Consider the following 22,721-nt stretch of genomic DNA (forward strand, 5'->3'; position numbering starts at 1 on the left):
TCATGTAATCTGTAATTCCTCAAATTAAATAAAAATAAATAATAATGTCACCTTTTCAACTTGAAGGGTGTGCAAACTTTTGCACTTATCTGTAACCACCAGTATTTTGTGATACTCCAATGCAATTATTATGTTTTATGCTGCATTATGATCTTAGATTTTAATCCTGGATATAAGGATATATTTTGCTATTCTTATATTTTATATATATATATATATTAGGATAATGTTGCTCTCCTCAAGGTTTCTTTATTCCCTCCTGTCTGGCTCACTCAGTGTTTCTCATGTCACAGGATGAATCACTACTGCGACTGCAGAAGGAGTCAGAGATCCTCCAGAAGACCTACGCACACTACTTTGACCAGACCATCATCAACAACGAGATCGACGAGACGATCCGGCACCTGGAGGAGGCTATAGACCTGGTGTGCACTACAGCACAATGGGTTCCTGTGTCCTGGGTCTACTAGAACCACCATTAACTCCACCTTAATGCCCCAGACTCTCTGCGATGCATCTTTGCAACAACAACAACAAAAAAAAAGATTAAAATAAATGCATACATAAATAAATAATTAAGAAGGAAAGAAAAAAACCACCACTTTTCCCTGGAGAAAGGATCCACCTCTGATTTGTCTGTACATGACCTGCAGGCAAATCCAATCTCAGCCCTCCAGACTACATAGATGTAGTGTTGTATAAAACAAAAAATAATGCAGTTGTGAATATTGACATGTCCTTATTGATGAGATGCAGCATTTTGTAGAGTTTTGATTTCAAAAGACAGTATCTTTAAACGTCCTAAGTTTTACTTTCTTCTCAGACAGAGGAACAGCAGACATGTTGCAGCAGTGCGTCAAGACGTTTTTTTCATTCAGAGCCTATATTTCCATCAGCCTTTACAAAACATCCCTCATTGGAAGCCATTAGTATCCCTGTGTATCACAAGCTGCTGTTTTAAGCACAACCAGATACTGTTTCTCTAAACAAGTCCATAGCTGAGATCTGAGTTTTCATGCATGTGAACATTCAGAGTCTTGCATACTGTCAGTGTTAGCAGTGTAACACTACTGTTATCCACAGCACACAACATTCCATATGTCTGGATGAAATCAGACCAAGTGAAGACCAGTGGAGGATGAAGATGAAAAAAAAAAAGACCTATGCACATCTCCGGGCACATCGGGACATTTCTGACAAATTCTTTTTATCAACCATGTAAGTGAGATGTGTTAATGTCTCAATTTAATTTTTGTGGAGAAAAAAAAAAAATCCTAGAGATACAAAAAAAAAAAGGAGTAAAACACAAATCTATATTGGTTTGACCATAACGGAAATGTGTCATTAGAGAGTATTAATGTTTTCATGAAGCTGAATCAAAAAGAGAAGCAGATTTTTATTCAGAGTAATTGTTTCAAAGGTGCACACATAGACACATTTTGCAAAATGAACTAAAAATATATAATAATAATAATAATAATAATCTGAATGATTCTGTATCTGACAAACTGTTTACTTCAGAACTGCCCTGTGTAAATTCCTCTGCTGATGACTGAGCAGCTCTTCAGTATGAACCATTTTTTAAATATATTTCCTTTTCTGTGGTGAAGTAGTCCAGTGTCGTCTGCTCTGTGTTACGCTCCTGGCTCTGCTCTCGCGTCTGGCTGCTCTGTGTGAGTTGGCAGAGATGCTGTGGATGGAAACATTTCTCCAATTTTTAGTGCCTCAGTGGCGCTTTTTTCCTGTATTTTTCCTACAGCTGTACATCCTGTCTGCCCATCTGAGTGTGAAGACAAGTGTGATAAATGCCCAGGTGTGTGTGTGTGTGTATAAATGAGCGAGTCTGAACTACATGTTAGACAATCTGTCAAGAGTAGTGTGTGTGTATGGGGTTACTAAAAGGCAAATCACGTTGTTATTGTGTGCATTCACTCCCCCAGAGTGAATGAAAGTAGAAGTGTCTGGACTGCTAGCTGCTGGTTTCATGAAGCTGTGTGTCATTTGGCATGTGAGGAGCAGCAGCAGTGAATAAACGTAAGTGCGGGCCACACATGCTGTTAAAAGAACATCAGAAAAAGAAACTAGAGATGTTTCTTTGGAGACGATTAATCACAAGTCTCTCTGAACTAGATCATTTCTGAAGGCAGTTCGTTCTTTCTCACCCTGGCACACCCTCACAGGAAGACGCACTTTGACACATGCTGAGTTCCTTCAGTAGGTAAACTTCTCATCACAGCTGAGAGTACTGAATCGTCTGCACAGGAGGTGCACACAGGATTCTTCCTCATTTAATCAGCTGCTAATTTACCACCTACAATCTCTCAGCTCTCCGCAATCAAACAGCAGCTCCCAACCCCGCAGGCTTAAGGTTAACGTGCATCCTCCAAAACATGTGAAACCAGCCGACTGCATCTTATCAAACTGCTGCTCATTCTGCATCACAGGGCACGTTGGAGAAAGCGTTGTCCAGCCTCTTCCACATACCTGATCTCACAGCCACACATGACCTCACAGCTGGACTCTGGCCAGATACCCGATGCTTTTTTTGTTGACCCACAGAATCCAGTCATGACTATAACTGGAACCTAACACAGCAGTTTTAGCTCTCCAATCACACTCGCACTCGAAGATAAAACAAAAGTGGTGCTACTGTCCAGATACAAACCACACTAAAATGTGAGACACTCCCGATGTTCAGCTGTTTTATATGAAACGGCTATTCTGCATTTGGTTAGCTGATTGTGTGAGTGCATTCCCCTTTAAATGTTTTTTGTTGTTGTTGTTTTCAAAAGTCTTTCAATCAGAGCAAAGTTCATGGTATAATAGCACTGCAGTGTGACCTGTGTCTCAATCCAAATCTGCATTCCACAGCTAACACCACTGAAGCTGCAGATTAACTCAAATTCACATTGCGGGTTTTAGAGCAAAAACACTTTTCTGGAGAGAGCGGTCAAAATGGCACAATATTAGAACGCATGTATTGTATTTTAACTGCTTATCTTTTCTTCTTCTTTTTTTTGTTTGCTCATTTACTTGATTATTTAGTATGATCAGAGCATCACGAGGCAGTGATGAAGTTGGGCTTGAATACAGAGCAGCTTAGAGAGAGCCGAGTGTTGAGTGCAGCTAAGCCTTGCATTAAAAAAAGACTAATGCATAAATATTAAAGCTAGAAATATCTAAATTCACCCAGTTGACAGAATTAGGATTCAGCATATAATGTTGCCTGCTAAACTAACTGACAGGAAGTGAGCTTAATGAAAGACTACCTGCCCGTGTGGGTTATATAAAAATGATACAGCAGCAAAAAGTGACTCATGTTCCATTCATAGTCTTCAACTGGATGTCATTAATAATAGTGTAGCTTGTGTAAATATAATAAACATCAGTGCTTATGGAAATGTTATGGCTTGAAGGTTTTACACTAAGCATTATGTATAGATTTCCTATAACAGTGTGAATAAGTGGCTCCAGAAGATTTCGAGTGGATCGGACACTGTATACCGAGTTCACACAATTTTAAAAGAACTTGTTTATACTATGATGTTTTTCATTATGAAAGTAGACAGCTGCCAGTCCTCGAGTCCAACTGTGTGCTGTCTTTAAAATAATATCAGATCTCCAAGAAAAAATAAAAGTCTTCTCTACTCCTGTAGCTGATGGATTTTCCTTCCTTTTCACACAATCCCCCTCTGAAGGAAGGCTTAATCTCTCATCTGCACAACTTTCAGTCCAAACACATTCTTGGCACAAGTCTTCCTCCAGACCTGAGCCAGGCCTTCATTAAGAATTAGTAAGGTCTAATACGCAGCCTGTCTGAGCTTGGATAAGGAACAGCAATAGCAGCAGTAATGGCAGGATTAAGCCAACACTAGGAGGCCTGTGAGCAGCTGAGAGCTGACCTTCTGCTGGTTCTATCACTGTCTCGTTCCTCTGAACCTCAGTAACGTTTTTCACCTCCTCCCCGAGTTCCTGATTCATCAGTTTGGAGATCAGGCTGTTGAACTTGCTCTGTGTGGTGCTGTAATCTGGACCGGCTGTGGTCAGGTTCAACTCAGTCGGGTCAATGCAAGTACCGTTCACATGTGTGTACAGCACCTTGCTCAGATCCAGACCAGATACTGAAGGGGGGGATGCACAGGGGATATCCCTCACTAGCTTATAGTTCTCCATCCACTCCTTCAGCCACTCCAGCTCACAGCTGCACTCCCAGGGATTACGAAACAAATAAAGATGCCCGATGAAATAGATGGGCTGGAAGACAGGGAAAGGGAGAGTAGTCAGTTTGTTGCTGTTGAGATGCAGTGTCATGAGGCTGGTCAGATTGTCAAAGGCACCCTTGTCAATAAATGACAGACAGTTCCGGTCCAAGTAGAGTACCTCCAGTTCCACCAGGTCCCCAAACCAGGTGTTGGAGATATTGGTTAGCAGGTTACCCCCCAGATTTAACATCTTCAGATGGCAGAGGCCTTTGAAAGATTTCCTTGGCAAGTCAACCAACAGATTGTCATTAAGGTAAAAGTTTTGTAGCTGCCTTAAGTCCTTAAAGGCTTCATCATGGATGACACTGATGCGATTCTGCTGTAGGTTCAGATACCTGAGGTTGCATAATCCCAGCAGAGAGTTGTAGGCTACTGCTTCAATCTTATTGCGCTCCAAGTAAACATGTGTCAGGTTCTCCATTCCTCGAATAGCACTTGGGATGCGTCTGAAATTGTTCTGGAAGCAGAATAGCTCTCTGAGGGAGGTCTGTTCCAGGAAGATGCGGTCAGGCATGCTGAAGAGGTTGCAGCCAGAAAGGTCCAAGCGCTCGAGGCGTTTGAGGGAGGTGAAGGTGCGTGTGTGAAGATAGCGGATGTACTCGTTGTTGGCCATGGTGAGCTCCAGCAGGTTGGGAAGCCCTTTGAAAGCTCCTGGTGTGATGAAGGAGATGTTGTTGTGGTCCAGGAAGAGGGACTTTAGAGAAGGGAGTGTTCCAAAAGCTCGTTCTGATAAAAATTTGAGGTTGTTCTTCTCCAGGTTGATGGAGGAGGCCTCACAGGGGAACTCTCTGGGCAGCTCAGCCATGTTGGAACGGTCACAGAGCACAGTGCAGCTCTTCTCCTGAGTGCACATGCAGCTGGGAGGACAGGAACTAGAGCAGGCCCAGAGAGTCATGCCCTGAGGCAGGACCATGACCCACACTGAGGAGGAGGAAAAAGAACTTTAAATCGAGGAATAAGTGTTCTAATCAAATAAAAATACTTTTGGACACTGAATTGAAGAAAGATGCTACATAAAGTGCCTTAGTAAGGTGTTGGGCCATCGGTGCACCTTGGAGGGAATGGAATCCTTTTTCCTTTAATCTGTGTTTTATGATAGTAAGTGTAAAGCACTGTCTAACATGGACATGTAACATTTTTATACTCATCAGACCACTGAGTAAGCCGGTGGGCTGATCCTGAAAGAAGCCACTCCCACCAGGACAGAAATGTTACATCATTGGATAAAAGTAACCTGTTAGAATAACTTTATATTGATTGGCAGTGATGCTTCTTTCCAAGGGGACAAATAGATACAACCATACCCAAAACTAATCCCTCCTACAGCATAACAAAGCCACCAGTATCTCCTTCAATTTATCACCTGTATGTATTACACATAGGGTATGATAAACGTCATGTTGATGAATCTGCCGTTTTTAGAATTTTATATTTATCACAGAGATCTCATTCATGCAAACTAATAAAGTCAAGACAAGAGCAATGCAGGGATCAGTCCTATTACTTGGATTATTCTTCACAGCACTATAGTCCTTATAGTACAAAGAAAGGACAGATGTTAGATTACAACTGACTGTTCTCTTTACTTTCTTCATAAACAGAAAGTGCCATTTGGCCATGTGATTTTAAATAGAAGCTTTGAAACTGAAGATCTGCCAAAATGATGTAATGGAACATTCATTACTTACTGTTGAATTGTTTTACACACTGGTGCACATCAAGTCGCTGGTGGGGTAAATAAATCTAGTGAGGCAGCAGCCAAATAACCGGGAAGAAAGGATTAAGTGTTCTTACCTATAGAGAAAAACATTGCTGAACTATTCCACCTGTAGCATGTCAGAGCCAAATGTCTGAAATGCAAACGGAAACAAAATGGTAAGTAATATCTTGGGAAATTGAGGCATTAGCTTTGTAGAATGACAGAATTAAATCTCTTCACTCCATTTCTATCACAAAGATTTCTTATCATACTAACAAACAATAAACAATTCGAATAATGGCTGACCAAAAAACAGCGTACCTGCTTATTGATGTTAACACACATCCAACCAGGTGAAAATGAACTTAAAACCCTTCCATGAAGTAACTCTTACACATCGACCCGTCAGCACCATGTTTCTGAGGGAACATCTGATCTGATTTAATGGTGCGTGTGTGTTGTCACAAACAGCAGTACTTCATTTCCAAAAGCCATCACTTAATGGCAGAATAATCCTCTAGATGGCTGTGGGATTAGAGCTGTGTGAAGCGATGATCTGAGATCAGCGATGTTTCACTGCAGGCCTGCGTGATGTGTGGAAAATCGAAAATCTTCTTACAGCCTGCAAGCAAACTTTTCAGGACACCTTTACCTCTGCTGTTAAAATAGGGCCCTGGCCTTAACATGTTCAGAACAGCGCTTTAGTGTTTAGTGGATATTAGAAGGTGCTCAGTAACAGATAACAGGAAATATCACATATATAAAGAGCAGAAAGTACAGAATGTCTTCAGACTGGTCAAATCCTCCTTCCATCAGCGAAGAAGCCACAATGAAAAATGGCACACCAACCACCTTAACTGCACTCTGAAAGTTTTCACATAACACATCTTTATTTTGTTGGAATTTGCTCACTTTATTTGCCAAGAACTTGAACTGTTTCCTCAATGAATAGTGTTTTATATGAATAACACAGCAATAACTCTCACACACAGCATGTAGAACTCAATCTCACAGACTTAAGAACACAAGATCAAACCAGCACTTTTTTTTTAAAAACACACTCCATCTTAATCACACTCGTGTACCATGTCATTTCCCACTGTGGTGTTTTCCTGGGAAGTGACAAATCTAGCTTATGGTACATTTTTTCCCTTGAGATAAAATGAAGACAGGGGATGGGTTCAGGAAAGAATGATTTTTATCTGTTGTAAACAAACTTAAGCCACTTGAATTCCAAACACGTCCAATAAGGTTTTTTTTAGCAACACCATTAACAGCTGCTACATGTTCTTCCCCATTTTCTGCTACAACAAATGAACATTTTAGAAAACATGCTTGGTTTTGTATTTGAATTAGCATTTCAAACTTTTATTTTGGTAAAATCATACAATAAATGCACAGATGAGTCCTCCCATGCAGTGCATAGCTTCTACACTACTACATAAAGCAAATACTAAATCTAAAGTGCTCCAGGTCGCTCAGAGTACAGTTAGCAAGTGAAGGGCATTTGCATCTTTTTCCTGCAGGGTATGAACTCAACGGTACAAATTGTACAGCAGGTGTCTCAGCACCATCACTTGCTAACTGCCCCTCAGAGGCCTAACCCCAGAGGCACTGTATATGCAAATGCAACACTAGAGAAGAACCACATGTTTAAGATTGCCTTGTGCCAGACATTCACTGAAACAAAACCCCTAACAGAACAAAATTCCATTTTAAAAAGAAGAAATGCACACATTTGGAGAAACTGGACACTTTTTGCACTGATACATCTAAGAAATTATTAGGTCATTTGAACACTATTCCAAACCTTGGCATGTTTTTTTTTTTTCTCCTATTTCCAATTTTGAGAGCCAATCGGTAATTATGTAGAAATATGGCCTGTAGGCCTTCAACAGCTGTGGATACTGACTCAGTCCAATATAGTCTGAAACATTAAAAAGCTCACACTACCCCAAGTATAGAAATTCCACGCATACAGGTGACATTCAACATTCAAGTGCCAGTGTTTTTGTACTGTCTTTTGGTCAAGTTTCTTGAAACTTTCAAAGAATCGCTTTGAGGCTTACAAAAATAAATATTTCTCAAAAATGCTTAATAAATTACACAAAACTAGCAGCAAAAGTAGAATCTAGAAATCTGTGTGCAAAGAGCTAAATTCCCCACTGCTGATCCCCCTGGTCCCAAATAAATCCTGGTAAATATTGAGATCCCTTCCCCTTTTGTAAACAAGCTGCGTTTCTATCTCACCATTCACAACATTTGGAAGCTTGAGAACACACACTCAAGACATTTATATATAAAACTCTAGATGTGCAATAAAAGAACTTCGTAAAACTTGATGGGCACAACATACATGGGCCTAGACCTAACTTAAGTAGCACCATTCAACTTTAAGTTCTCAATACTGTCAGTGCATCTGCTTGAATTCATCAATTTTTAAAAAATGTCAAGGCACAACACACTTGAGAAGAAAAAAATCTATTGCACTTGATTTAAATGCTTCTTTTTTTTTCCTCCTCCTCTCTGAGGTTTCCTTCCTCTTTAAAGGAAGCAGAAAGCTGGCTCGGAGCCAGTGGTTAGTTTATATCAGAGCAGATGAACTCCTGGAGACGACAGCATTAAAATGTACCACAAAGGAGGGCAAACCTGGTGTTTGGCCACCACACAGTGATCGTGACCACCACAGTGCAGCGAAGCCCGAGAGCATGCCAGGCCCAACTCGGATAACCCTGTGCATATCTGCCAATGCCTCAGAATGAACTCCATTTCCTAACACCTCTGTGTAGGAACATGAGGCATACTTACCAACGCAGCTTGAAAAGAGAAAACGTTCGTAATAAAGTAAAGCCTGCGACAGAATTTGTCCTCTGTCCTTGACCAAAAAACAAAACACTAGCATGCGTATACGACCAAAGAGGCCATGACGAGAGGCAGGGTCGCTTTGGTACTATGGTCCGTTTTTAAGTTATTTGAATTTCGCCTTAAGTTGGCACGCATATTTTTGTTGGTTTTTTTTTCTCTGAGATGAAACATTATTAAAAGTCCCCCCCCAACCCATATGATAATCTCTCATCTCTTTCCATCAAAATGTTTCAAGGAAAAAAATAACAAAAAAATGCTGCCTGCTTACAGTGGCTAGCATGTGGTACTTACTAGCTGCCATAACACTGTCAAGTCAATTAAAAGCAGTGGAGTAACAAGTTCCAGCACTGTGTGTCGTTAACCAGAGTGTAGTTAACACTGAGTGTTTACCATTTTGTCATGACTATTCCTATCACAACTGGAATGGCCTTTCTGAAGACTACCATATACCTAAAAATAGGTGCCTACCCAGGATAGAGTGAGCAAAAAGTCAGAACTCTTTATCCTTTACAGCAAAGTCGCCACATATAGATAAACACTTGTCCAGTGCTTCTATGCTGCTTCCATGAGCTGTTAGTTCTCTGGCCTGTAATGTAGGCTGTATTATATCCCTAAGTCAATTTGAAGTTCAAATGGAATTGTGACTCAGTCAAGCCACATTTTCCTTTTTGCCAAGGTTTGATTAAGTACAAGCTTTATATTATAAACAAAAACAAATTGAGCTCTTGGCCAAGTTCATTCTGTGAAATGATAAAACAATGTCCTGTTTAAATTTAAAGGCACAGTACATTAACATATAAATGATCCTCAGTTTTTGCTTCAAAACAAAGAAAAGTGCAGTTGAAAACTAAGCCCAATGTCCTACATCAAACATAACTGGGTGTCCATTGTTGTTTCCTGACTACAAAGTGACGCTCTGTTCTGCCACGGCCATTCTGAACGCAGGCAGAGAATCACAGCGTGTAATGTACTGCGAGTTCTTAAAGCTACACAGGGCGCAGAGTCTGGCTTAAGTTAACATGTGGTTTCCATTCAGCTAGTCTGGCATGGTGAGCCACTGCACAGAGACATTTAGTTGCCCCACCAATCCACTTGGGTGTAGCTTCCTCCGTAGTTTCCATAACTCCCACCGTAGCCATCATTGACAAAACTGCCAAAGCCACCTAAGGCAAGAGATGAAGAAAAAAAATTAAAACATTAAAAAAGTCTTTATCCAATAGAGGAAAACTGACTATTTTAAAGTCTAAGAAGGAAAGGTTTAGTGTTAAACATACCCTTATTACCACCAAATCCTCGGTTGCCTCCATGGCCTCCTGGATTACGAGCACCACGGTTGCCAAAGCTGTTGCCACCTCCAGCCATCTGACGGTAATCTCTGGCTCCAAAACCACCAGAGAACCTGCACACCATGGAACATTAGAACTCAATGAAGCAAAAATGAATGAAATGAATGAAATAATAGAAAAAAACGAACAAGAAGGTTCCACCTCTTGGAGCGGCCTCGGCTGCTGTTCTTGTGCTGGTGCTCAAATGCCAAGCTCTCCAGCCAGGAAGGAACCTCCTGTTTTGCCTCCACCAAGATGTCCAGCAAGTCCTTAGTGATATTGCTGTTCTTGTCATTGTAGAAAGAGGTGGCCAAACCTGAATTAATAGACAAGTGCAACATAAAAAATAATCAGACTTGGCTTTCACCCACAGAAAGATGCAGCATGTCATTTATTTGGCAGTAGACTCTATATGTAGAGGTGTTTTTTTGGTCATTTTTACAGCTTGGAGCTTGTAGCTGATCTGGGCTTTATAAAGCCTTGTGTCTGTGATGTTAGGTCTGGTTGAGGGCACAAAGCCCCCAGCTTTTCTATGAAATATTTTTCCATCAGCATTCTGTTCACATGAGAGGCAACTGCATGCTCCACTCATGGAATTAAAAGCTGTTTGAAGTATTATAAGTAGTGCTGTGTTAATAAATCCTCTTCTTAACTCTTTGCACAGAAGCACCTTTGCACCGTGAGATTATTTGAGTACTTCATCATACATACTAAAAGCTGATAAACAGAATCTTTCAGCCCACCACTGTTTGATAAACTCACCGAGGTTTCCCACACGTCCAGTACGCCCAATGCGATGGACATACTCCTCAATGTCACTGGGCAGGTCAAAGTTGATGACATGCTTTACGTTGCAGATATCCAGACCACGGGCAGCCACCTATGATGTTGGGAGTGCTATTAGCATTACTGCTACACAACAGGAAAGGCAAAGGCTTTTACAGAACACTCAGGATATACTCACAGCCGTGGCGACCATAATGGGGCAACGGCCCGAGCGGAACTGGTGAAGCGCCTCCTCCCGATCCCTCTGAGAGCGGTCACCATGGATGCTGGTACAAGCATAGCCCTCGCGGTACAGGAAGTCCTCAAGGGCATCTGCACCCTTTTTAGTCTCCACAAACACCAGCGTAAGGGAATCTTTTCCTGCATCCAGAAACACAGTCTGAGGTCTACATGCCACACCAGAGCAAGCCACTTGAGACAAACATCCAAAAAGTACAATGACAACAAACATGGCGAACAAGACAGTTTTGCACCATTTGACAACCATTAAGTGAAATTCCTTCATAGCATCAAAATACAAGTAGAGAAACAGACCCTTGACTTAAAATTTAAAAAAAAAAAAAAATAATAAGGATCATGGAATTAAACTAGGTTCAATGTTTGTCACAGCTTTCTTTAATGGCCATCAAAGCAAAGCTCAAGAAGATGTGAGGCGAGTGAGTCAGGAGTGAACAAGGCTTTTCTCTGAAAAGACTCCATTCACTGCCCAGCTTCTCGCTAGCAGCCTGCTGCAGAACAGCAGCAGCCTTTGCCTTAGATAACGTTGAGATGGCAACAGTGACTGATGACGCTTCACTACATGCTTGTGTGTCTCCATGCTAAGTTGCTATGGTAAGATACAGATGAGAGCTCATCCAAGCAGCCACTCACATTCATCTGCATTATGTTGTGCTGGTAACCATGGAAACACCAGATCAAGGCCATTTTTATTCCCTCTCGACCATTTTAAGGACGTGCTTTAACTAAACGGACACGTCCTTCGAGTTAAAGCAAGAGGCATAGTTAAATACAACAAATTTAAAATGACATCAGCTGCACAACTGGAAAATCTGTTACCACGGTTAGCCATGATTTCCAGAGGCAACGTCCAAATGGATGGAAAATGGGTCACATCGCAGGCAGATTACACATACCAAAACTAGAATGATACCTTTGGCTGAGACAGAGCTAAAAGAGTGAATGAGTATTAGACAAGCATCCTACCTAAAAAGCTTAAAATATTAAAGCGTATGGAGGAAAAGTAGAATGTAAAGAAGGCCAATGGAATGTGAACATGTTTTATCATGGACTGCAAAGCCCACACTTACCTGGTCTCTCAGGAGTTTCAGTTGCATTTTCCTGAACCTCACTTGGAATGACTTTAAATAGAACCAAACCTCCCAGTAAACTTTATGCAATGTTTTACCACTGAAACAGGTTTCTTTAAAAAAAAATCCAAATTGTAGTACAGTACAGATAATCAATCAATCTTTTCTTCAAGACCCACAAGCAGATATTAGGGACTACATTAATTACAAAACTACAGAACACCAAATTCTGCAACAAACATTGAACCTCATTACTAACTAAGACAGTTTCATGTCTTTTTCAGCAGTATTCAGCTGGGAACTGTCTACAGGTATTGTTAACTATACAGAATACAGGCTCTACCTGTGGCATTTAGCAGATCCAGCAGGAATGAGCGCTTGTCACTTTCTTCAACCCAGACCACCTTCTGGGTAATGTTCTCTGAAGTGGAGCCTACACGGCCCACAGCCAAGAAGATGTACTCCTCCAGGAAGTCACGGGCCAAGATCTGTAAATAACGCGTGTGGTTTTAATGGCGTCTAATAAACCAATGATGTACACAAGTGAAAAGAGGTGTGGGGAAATGTACCTGAATCTCCTTGGGAAAGGTAGCACTGAACATCATGGTTTGGCGTGCACCTTTTGGTGGCATGGTGTCCTGCTCCACGATACGTCTGATCTGTGGCTCAAAACCCATGTCCAGCATTCGGTCAGCTTCATCGAGAACCAGGTAACTGGAGAGGAAAACACGAAGAAATGTAGCCTCACTTTCCAAGGGGGAAACTACAAATTGCCTCCATCGGATTAAATGCACAAAATAACTGCTGTGAGCTCTTCACACTGTGCCTCTGGTTTCAGCACTCACTTGCAGTAGTCCAGGCCGATCTTGCCACGCTCCATCATGTCTACCAGACGTCCCGGTGTGGCCACCAACAGGTGACAGCCCCTCTCCAGATCCCGGATCTGCTGGCCAATGTCAGCACCTCCATACACCACACATGGGCGCACTCTGGAACGATATGCGAACTACAACACAGACAGAAAGCAATGATCATATCTGAAAAAAAATTATCGTTCAAGTCTGCCAAGAGTGAGGAAACTGTTGGACATACCTTCCTGGCTTCATCATAGATCTGTAAAGCAAGCTCTCTGGTTGGAGCCAGGACCAAGGAGATCGGATACTGCTTTCGGCGGCCATATTTTCCATTTTCCTAATAAAGCAACGCTATTAGAATCTGCACTGTAACTGGGTCATATCAATCATTTGCATGCCATAAAGGGCTTTCCAAAAATAAATCACTTATTGGTAACTAGAAAGATCAGAAATGCATTAGTACCTGGCCACTGGTTTTAGAAGCTTGCAAGGCCTCTCCTGGTCCATCAGTATATATCTGACTCAACACCGGGAGCAGAAACGCTGCAGTCTTCCCAGAGCCTGAGCAAATGCAACACAAGTAATAAAGCACCCTGCCAAACAGCCTCTCATAAGGACATGGATTGAATTTAGTCTCATACTGGATATGGAAAATAACCTACCTGTCTGAGCACAGGCCATTAGGTCCCTCTTGGCCTTGATTATGGGAATGGCATGCTTCTGCACAGGGGTGGGACGGGTGTAGCGGCTCAGAGTTATGTTACCCATTATGATTTCCCCCATATCAACATCATGGAACTGGAAAAAAAAAAAAAAGAAAAAAAAAAAAAAAAAAAAAAAAAGATATAATCCCATATTCAGTTTTGGTGACTGAGATGTAAAGGTTTACTCTGAAATCATCACTGCGAGACTTACATTCTCGATAGGGCCAGGGCAATTGCTGCCAGTGGCCTCCACAGGAATGTCATCATACTTCTCAAAGTTAATCCCTGTGTTGCTTCCAGAGAACAGCTCACTGAGGGTGATGAGGAGAGACAAGAGAGAAACAGAGAGAAGAAAGGCTTTATTAAAGCAGCAGATGGGCTCTTTGGGGAAGTATAATTAGCACTTGGTTCTGCTACATACTGTTCCAGGCGCTCATTGGGTGGAGTAGGCTTTGACCAGTCCTCTTCATCCCTGGACTCTTCTACCCACCGACTGTTTCCCATTCCACCTCCAGCACTAAAGCCCCCACGCTCATACCTGAACAATAACACATTTTTTTAAATATATGGCATCCCATCATTTTTAGTCTGCTTAACAAAAATATTCACATATGACCTGAAATGAAAATGGTTACTGATTAAAATTAATCTTGACAAGTAATTTCCTTTACCTTCCTCTTGAGCCTGTCCCCCTGTCATTGAAGAAAGCAGACTTTCCTCTGTCAGAACGACCACCGAAGCTGGAGTAAGCATCCCTGTTCAAACCTGTGTTCCAGCCTCCATCTTTGTTTTCAAAGCCACTGTAGGCTACAAAAATAAGGTTTAATTGTAATAAGATGCATTGAGATTAATCTTTAACATTTGGTAACAGTGTGCATATATAGAAGGTTTTCTATTAGAGGAATACAAGTTCTTACTTGTGTTATGCATGGGTTGGTTGAAGGTGCCACCACCTCTGGTTCCACGGAAGCTGCCGCGGCCAGTTCTGTCATTGCGAGGAGGACCGCGATTGAAGTTTCCAGCTCCATTCATACGATTATCATGGTATCCATTAACAAAGCAGTTGTTACGGCCACCATCCCATCCAGGAGAGTCTTCCACAGAGAACACAAAGTAAATTAATTGGCATGAAGTAGGCTTAAGTGTAGACATTTGAGGAAGGGGAGCCAAAAGCCAAGCCCACAAAAACAATAGGGCTTGGGAATGTGATGTCGCGCTGCAATGACTTGTGGGAAACCATCGTATTGTTTTAATATGCACAATTTACTTGCCTCTATCAATTAAGCTTCAGTTACTTTTTTAAATTTGGGCTCATAATTAAAAACAAATATACCGATAATATTTTATTGTGGTATGAAAAGTAATAAGATCTATAAGCTAACAAACATTACTTTTTGTAGCAGGGGAAAAATGTGTAATGCTCATCCTTTAGGCAGTTTTAGTCTAGCAAATTTAAAAAAAAAAAAAAAAGGAATTTAGCTGTTATCTATTTTAAATGAGCTAATTACTTTTCCATCTCTTTTGCTCATGCAATGTTTGCACAGTTAATCACATCCATGCAGCCTAAGAAGGTTATGAAAGCATAAACAGATTTTTCGTCGCTAATGTCATAAGGATATAATCCATTGTGATTATTCAGACAAAGCTGAAATTAGGAGATAGAGGATGTTTGCACTGTCAAATCCAAGATTTTTGTTTTCCCTATTTTTTTTTTAAATATACCTGCTATCTGTGTGACTACACTTATACCAAAAAAAGCAAAATATCAATTGTTTGTATTGTGTGGGAGTTTGTAATGTTTTTGAATAACTAAGTATTGCTTTTTCTTAAAAAGATATTGCAATTTTGTAAAGAAAAGCATTACACATTCTCCCCCCTTTGATCAGAGAGTCACTAGCTAAGCAGGGGTGCCTATGAGCACATGTAGGTGAAAAAGGGTAGATAGCTTTTTCCTTCAAGTGTGTTACACTGCCCAGTAAGGATGCATGAGCAGATGTTCAAAAGGATGCACCAGCTGGCTTCACAAGTCTCAGAGGAACCATGTGTTTGCCTTCACCATCCCTAGCTGCACGTATGTTTTAAGAGAGCCGGCAGGAGGGTGGGAATTGGCAAACCCGAAATGGCTGTAGGGGGGGATAGGGGTATCCATTTCAAGTACTTGATGTAAACTAACTGCTTTTGCAGACCATATAGAAGATCAATCCGACAATGCAGCGTGCCATGATGTGGATTCCCAAGCCCTGTTCCCACTGGTTCTGGGTGAGCGAGCAGTAGTTGTCAAAAAGCAAGTGAAAGCAAACTAGTACTGCATTAGCATACAGTGACTCAGATGAGAAAGGTGGAACACACACCCAGGTACAAAGTGGAAGGCCTAGTTTATTTAAATACTTGTCTATAGTCTAACCAGAGGTGGAACTAGTGCTAATCCAACTGTATAAAGGCAACCAACAACCCAGCTTTGGTAGGAGGGCCTCACTGTTTCCTCTACAGGTTTCTAATTAAAGAGAAACAACTGAATCGTATCAGCTGCAACTTTGCATACAATCCACCAGCCTAAAACAGCAATGAAAGGGCATGTCATGCCATGTCCTATCAGTTGCTCTTCAATTACCACAGAGGGCAACCAACCTGAGCACACAGTCTGTGTCCTCATTCCCACCGGTGGCCACACTGCTGAAACTGCACACAGGTACTATGTGAAGCCTCTACCAGCTCTCCATAAACATGCCAAGTGAGCCAGCCAATTCTATCCTTACTGCAGACAGACAAACTACAGATGAACAATAAACCAGGACTTTTTCCTAAAACCCTCACGAGATGATAAGTCACAGTGCACAACAGTCCAGAATTCACCAAAATTAAATTGGGAATATGTACCTAACAACAAGAAGCAAATAAATATTCTCTGGATAAAACAAATGGGTTTCTCCATAGTCTGGCATCAACATGAACAAAAAACAACAAATCAAAAAAGCATGCATTTCATCTTCCCAGGTTTCTATCTGCTGTGGAACAGAGGAAAATTCTAGCTAAGAACAGGGGAAATAGCAATAACTAAAATGGTAGAAAATGGAGGTGGGGGTTTTGAGCAGATCTCGTTACACAGTGAAATACACAAAATTTGGATATGTGCAAGTAAATTTAATAGACTAAATAAAAAGCAGGGAATTTTAGAGAATCAGAATTGTGTGGTGTGGGGGCAGTAGACCCCAGTGGCCATCTTCAGAGCACAGCAATAAACAAAACAATACGAATACATCAAGCTAGTTAATCGCTACTAACTACAATGCATAGAACACTAACATTATGGCACTCGGTTATCAATAATACTTTTGCCTCAATAGTTACATTCTATATCAGCAGGCACCTGTGTCGTACGTCCATAAGGAAGCTCAACCAAAACCTTAAACCTACATGAACAAACAGTTAAGCATGCAGCAAAAGCAGGCATTCCCATCATATTAGAGCATTAATTAGTTTGCAAATTCTGCTAACTTCATTCTCTTTCACAAAGGCCAAATGCTGTGACTGATCACTGCATATAGCTTGAGGGCTAAGGGCAAGGGGGTGGGGGGGACACTACACATGTCCCATGCAAATACAGAGATACAAGTGTACCACATCTGTCTGGCCAGCCACCACCGTAGGTGTGATAGAAGGAAAGCTCCTGAGATGGGTATCTTGGGCAACCTGAGCAGAGGCATAGTGCACTTAAGGAAATCACCTTTCTTCATATAGACAAAAAGGTAAAAGAATCAAGCCTTACTCAAATAGCTATAAACACAGTTGTAAAACGATTGCTGTTTCTCTCACAGAGCCGAATTTATTAACAGTGTTTAGAAGAAATCCATAACGCAGCCTCATATTGTGCAAAACCAAGTAAGTGTCTTTAAAGAAACTTGTCTATACTGAAGCGACCCTCTTCCTCCACCTCTCCCTGCACAACCCTATGCTCAACTGGAAAAAGAGTGAGAAAAGGAGAGAAATGAAAACTGCTACAGCTGATGGATAACTGTGTGGAACAGGAGGAATTCAGACATGAATTCAGTGTACAAGGTTGGGCTAACTCTCGAAATGGACCACTCAAATGTGAGGAGGATTCATTACACTGATCTGTTCAAAGTGCCTATGCCCAGTAAACCTCGAGCTTCATATATTAGCCCTATATGCTGGATCTGGACATAAAATTAAACTTTCATGCATTTAGGAATGCAGAGCACCCGTAGCAAAGCTGACAAAACAAACTTACAGCTCAGTACTGGTGGCATTGAATAACCGCTCTGTCTACTAGAGGAATAAGCATTTCCTGCTGTGAAGAAATAAAAAAAAAAAAAAAAAAAAAAAAAAGGCAGTAAACGTAAGAAAAAGAATACAAAGGACAATAAATAAACCTGGTTGTTGGTTTGTTTGTTTTTTGGAAGATGGTAAAAATGCTTTAAAAATCTTCACAAGAATGTGCCATAAACTTCCTAAACTCATCAACTTCCTAAAACAATCACCAACTCTCTGCTCTAAATAAACTCAAAACCCCAGCAAACTAACAGATTCATACAAATGAGCAATAAACAAAAGTTAAGCTCATGTTAAATAAGAAGAGCAAAAGATTTTAAAAAGAGACCTAAATAAACTGACAAAGTGAACCTTAATGAATGCACTTGGGGGAACATACTGCATTATCTAATGCTTAAGAAAAAACAATAAACTGATCAATTTATACACATCTGTTACACATGCAACTCGTGCTCCTACAATACTAGAGCTGCAGTCTGTAAACAACAGCATTTTTAATTTGATGTCACTGGGAAAGATAAGTCAGGAAACACAAATCTGTAAAAGCAACAATTGGTTGTTAGTTAGTTGGTTGTAGTAAAACCTATATAAAAACACTTACCATTTTTACCAGCATCTTTGTTTCTCAAGTGAGGAGGAATGTAACGCCCTGAGGTTTAAAAGAAATCTCAATGAATGGACACTTAAATGGGGGTGCAGCATTAAATTTCAGCCAACATTGTGTGTACAGTGCAGATACTGCCGTAATACTATAAAAGCCAAAGAGAAATACTAACAAGAGAGTATCTAGAATACAATCATTACATACCTGATCAAAGGTTTGTACAAACCTGACCATCATACCCATATGTAGGTCCTTCCCAAACTACTGCCACAAAGCACACACCTATAGAAGAGGTCTTTGTGTGCTGTAACATCACAATTTCCCTAACTAATAGCCCCAAACTGGAATGTCACGACAATAATCCCATGCACAAATAAAGACATGTTTTGCCAAGTTTGATGTCCTGAGCAGAGCTCTGATATCAGCTCCACTGAACACCTTTGGGATGTAATGCAACACTCACTGAACTCCAGGCTCCTCACCCAACATCAATGCCTGATCTCACTAATGCTCATCAAGATGAATGAACATAAATCCACACAGTCATGTTCCAAAACATAGTGAGAAGTCTTCCCAGAAGACTGGAGATTATTATAACAACAAAGTAGGACTAAATCTGACATGGGATTTTCAAACACGCACATATGGGTGAAATAGTCAGGTGTCCACAAACTTTTGGCCGTATTGTGTGAGAAATAATTATACATGTATATACACTTCTTTAAGAAAGGTGTTCCTCTCTGGAGAAAGACATCAGTTGTTCGATTCCAAAGAATATTTAAAAGGGTCCTCTGGATAAACAAACCAATAAACTCTTGAGATGAAAAGATTTCTCCTAAGAGTGTGAATGTAAAGTGAATTGGGATCGTCAAAGACAAACTTACTGCCAGTGCCTCCACCCTGCCCGTCTGCAGAGCCCAAGTCTAGGGCAGAAAGCTAGAAAAAGTAAACAAAATAAGGGGAAAAACAACAAAAGTCAACGGTCAGTCAGTAAATAGGACACAGTGCAACTCCTAATAATCCACTTTTAGTACCTGCTAATTGTAGTATGGAATGCTGTGTGTAACTACATCGGATGGATTGCGGAAACGTTGTGGAACGTGGTTTTATTTTCAAGTTCTGAGGTAACTTATACCACCTGAAGTTCACAAACAGTTTATTTGATTATCCAAGCTATTTCTTTACACATAAGCATATTATTCAAATTTGTACGGTAATATTTTGGCTAGTTATCTGAACCCTAGAGCTTTTCCCCATCCAAACTTTCCACTGAGTGATCACATTAAGAGTCAGTTGACATTATTATTCATAGACTACATTGTTTGTTCGCTTGAATTGCATGGCTTTAATCCAGTCTTGACAGATTAACAGCTATAAAAACTAAATCATAAACAAAGCATCATAGATACAGGTATTTCCTGCAACAAAATGAAAGACCAATAACTGACCCCTGGCTATGCTCCACTGACTGCTCCATAGTATACCGCAGGAGAAGTCCACAACCTAACTGCAAACACGATCTGCACACTGATCGAAGACTGTTGTTGTTTGTAATCACTGCACTGATATTTGAGGAGATTGTGTACATTTTTCGAGCACTGTGTGTGTGTGTGTGTGTTGTGATGACAGGCGCAGTGATGACTGCATCCGGCAGCGCGCGCATCTCTCTCTCTCTGTTGTGTGGCGCATTTTGCATGCATCTTCCTACCATTAAATTGTTCCTGGAAACAATGTGTTTACTTTTGAAATAAATAAATAAATAAATAAATAATGCATGCATATACATTATTGTATTGTTTACCAGTCTTTTTACATAGCCGTTTGATCATATGCGATTTTTTCTTCTTCTTAACCTGAGAGGCGAACAAAATGTCCGACGGTGTGGAAGTGACAAGATGTTGAGGAGAGAGAGAGAAGCCCAGGCTAACTGAGCAAGCAGCCTGTCCGCTAATCAGCCTCAACACGAAACCTTAGCGTTTGCTTGCTAACGATCAGGGAAAGCAGATCTGCGAGCTTGGGCATATGTAATGGCACCCAGTAGAGCTGTCTCGAGGAGAAACGGGGGACTGATTAGGCAGTGGGCCTCAGCAGTGATCGGGGTCAGCTCTGCTGCTGTTAGCTTTATCTAGCTCGACATACACGTGTAATGCTTCAGCTTTAAATAAACAAGGCGGAATGAAGTTCACGGACACAGATGATAGAATGAGGGGGGAAAACAATAATAATACGTCACACATCCTGCTATTCACATTATGCGGGGAATCTCTCTAACTAGCTGTTAACCGCACTGTGTTTCTCAGTCGCTGCAGTGATGGTGATCATGAAGCGCCTAACTTTGGCGAAATGCGTAATACGCAAGCTAGCTAGCTAACTATGGATGTAAGCTAATCCTGGCAGTTTCGGAGCCAGACTGGACAGCAGATTGCGATCCGGTTTAGATTTTAAGACAAAACATATGCGCACGAGCCAGTTGCCGGTAATCAGGACACCGTTGTGTAAATAAGCTCGTGAACAACGAGAGGGTATTTTTTTAAAATGAAGAAATACGTCGTTATTTTAACAGAAGTAAATGTTTGAGATTTCAGGCCATTCAGGAAAGCCTAACTTACCTGCTGATCTAGACCGTCGACGGCCACATGACTCATAACTAGAGAAAATAGTGAGGAGGATTGCTCCTTTTCACAAAATATTTTTCTTTGTTAGCAAGCCGGCTAGCTAGCTACAGGAACACAGCCAAAAATCTCCTTCACAGAACGACGCGTCACTTTTCCTCTTCTTCTTTATTATTAGGTTCGACAAAGCCGACGAATACAAACGTACAAAATATATATATATATATATTGTTTTTAAATTGCGTAGCAACACAAAAAAACCCTACACCGAAGTTTCACTCACAACAGCTAACTAGCTATACGTCTAGACTCTGACTGTTCGTCACAGCACCTTGCAATATTCGGTACGTGAAATAGAGCCCAAACTGAGCGCAGATATCGCGGGATTTCACCGTCAGCGGCAACGCAACTCTGAAAGTATCGCGAGAATACTGTAGCAGTAAGTTTTGTGTGTGTGTGTGTGTGTGTGTGTGTTATTGGAAAGAATAATTATAAGTTCGTGATTATGCGTTGTATTTGCATGCCATTCATTTCTTATCAACGTAAAATGTACATGGATGTGGTAGTTTAGTGGTTAAGGTGTTGGACTAATCAGAAGGTTGTGAGTTCAAAAACCCCGGTCCACCAAGCTGTCATTCTTGGGCCCCTGAGCAAGGCCCTTAAACCACAATTGCTCAGTTGTATAAAGACGAAAAATATGAGATATATTGCAAGTCACTCTAGATAAGAGTGTCTCCCAAATGCCAGAAATGTATACAAATTTTTACTAAATGAATAAAGGCACAAGTGATTAATGATTATTATTTTCATCGCTAATCAATAGAGTATTTAAACTGTACCTGTATTTAGGTGCTGTATGTTTTTTTCCCCCAGTGTAGATTACCTTAGCCTCACCATTTCAAAAGCATCTGTTAGTCAAAGTAAAAAGTAAAATATTCTAATACAAACTTAGTATTTACATAGTGCAATAATACTCACTTTCTTTACAGTATATTAGCTCCATGATTTTAAAGAATATGATTTTGTCAACTGGAAGCTTGAATAAACAAACAAACAAACAAAAATACTGTTTCACTGTTTTTCATTTAAATCATCATCTACATTTGTGTTCTGCTTTAAGTAAATTAAAGCAATGTCGAAGCCCCGTCTCCATTTCATGATAGATCATCAAAAACTTTAGACTCCACTCCACCAAAACATAATGATAATTCTGTTGACTCACTTTGGGGAAAAAAACAAAAACAGTAGTGGTTTACACAGTGCAGTTTTTAAACAGTTGTGTAAATCCTGGATCTCAGTCTCAATAGATCTCTCCCAAGCAATTACCCATAGATGAAATATTTCCATACAGGCCAGGTTTCTACCTTAGTTAAGGTAACATGGGCCCAGTGTAATGAACTCTAAAAACCTAAT

General features: G+C 40.7%; 3 protein-coding genes across 13 annotated transcripts in view; 1 reads left to right on the forward strand and 2 right to left on the reverse strand.

Annotated features, from left to right (window-relative positions):
• caska (calcium/calmodulin-dependent serine protein kinase a) overlaps positions 1-3,655 on the forward strand; it is a 143,169-nt gene extending 139,514 nt beyond the window's left edge. For all 7 annotated transcript variants that reach the window (XM_058392034.1, XM_058392036.1, XM_058392032.1 and 4 more), the window contains one exon: positions 294-3,655. In XM_058392034.1, coding sequence (XP_058248017.1) covers positions 294-470 — 177 coding nt within the window. In that variant the 3' untranslated portion in view covers positions 471-3,655. The remainder of the gene's footprint in view (positions 1-293) is intronic.
• Positions 1,377-6,990, reverse strand: nyx (nyctalopin). Its single transcript, XM_058392043.1, has 3 exons — positions 6,283-6,990; positions 6,057-6,112; positions 1,377-5,183 (listed from the first exon to the last, which is right to left on the reverse strand). Exons 2-3 carry the CDS (start codon positions 6,070-6,072, stop codon positions 3,784-3,786), a joined length of 1,416 nt encoding a protein of 471 aa, XP_058248026.1. The 5' UTR covers positions 6,073-6,112; positions 6,283-6,990; the 3' UTR covers positions 1,377-3,783.
• Positions 6,991-7,538: 548 nt separating this feature from the next.
• ddx3xa (DEAD-box helicase 3 X-linked a) lies at positions 7,539-21,656 on the reverse strand. 5 transcript variants are annotated; one of them, XM_058392037.1, is made up of 20 exons: positions 21,306-21,656; positions 19,581-19,632; positions 18,694-18,741; positions 18,052-18,111; positions 17,421-17,492; positions 14,720-14,896; positions 14,474-14,609; positions 14,224-14,340; positions 14,014-14,113; positions 13,761-13,896; positions 13,562-13,659; positions 13,337-13,435; positions 13,090-13,250; positions 12,814-12,958; positions 12,588-12,732; positions 11,116-11,297; positions 10,914-11,031; positions 10,314-10,467; positions 10,101-10,225; positions 7,539-9,989 (listed from the first exon to the last, which is right to left on the reverse strand). In XM_058392037.1, exons 1-20 carry the CDS (start codon positions 21,339-21,341, stop codon positions 9,898-9,900), a joined length of 2,253 nt encoding a protein of 750 aa, XP_058248020.1. In that variant the 5' UTR covers positions 21,342-21,656; the 3' UTR covers positions 7,539-9,897. The 5 variants fall into 5 exon arrangements, with proteins under 5 accessions (XP_058248020.1, XP_058248021.1, XP_058248023.1 ...); XM_058392038.1 differs by lacking the exon at positions 18,052-18,111; XM_058392040.1 differs by lacking the exon at positions 17,421-17,492.
• Between the last annotated feature and the right edge of the window lie 1,065 nt (positions 21,657-22,721).

The sequence above is a fragment of the Hemibagrus wyckioides genome, linkage group LG06 (assembly GCF_019097595.1).
Source record: "Hemibagrus wyckioides isolate EC202008001 linkage group LG06, SWU_Hwy_1.0, whole genome shotgun sequence".
NCBI classification, from domain to species: Eukaryota; Metazoa; Chordata; class Actinopteri; order Siluriformes; family Bagridae; genus Hemibagrus; species Hemibagrus wyckioides.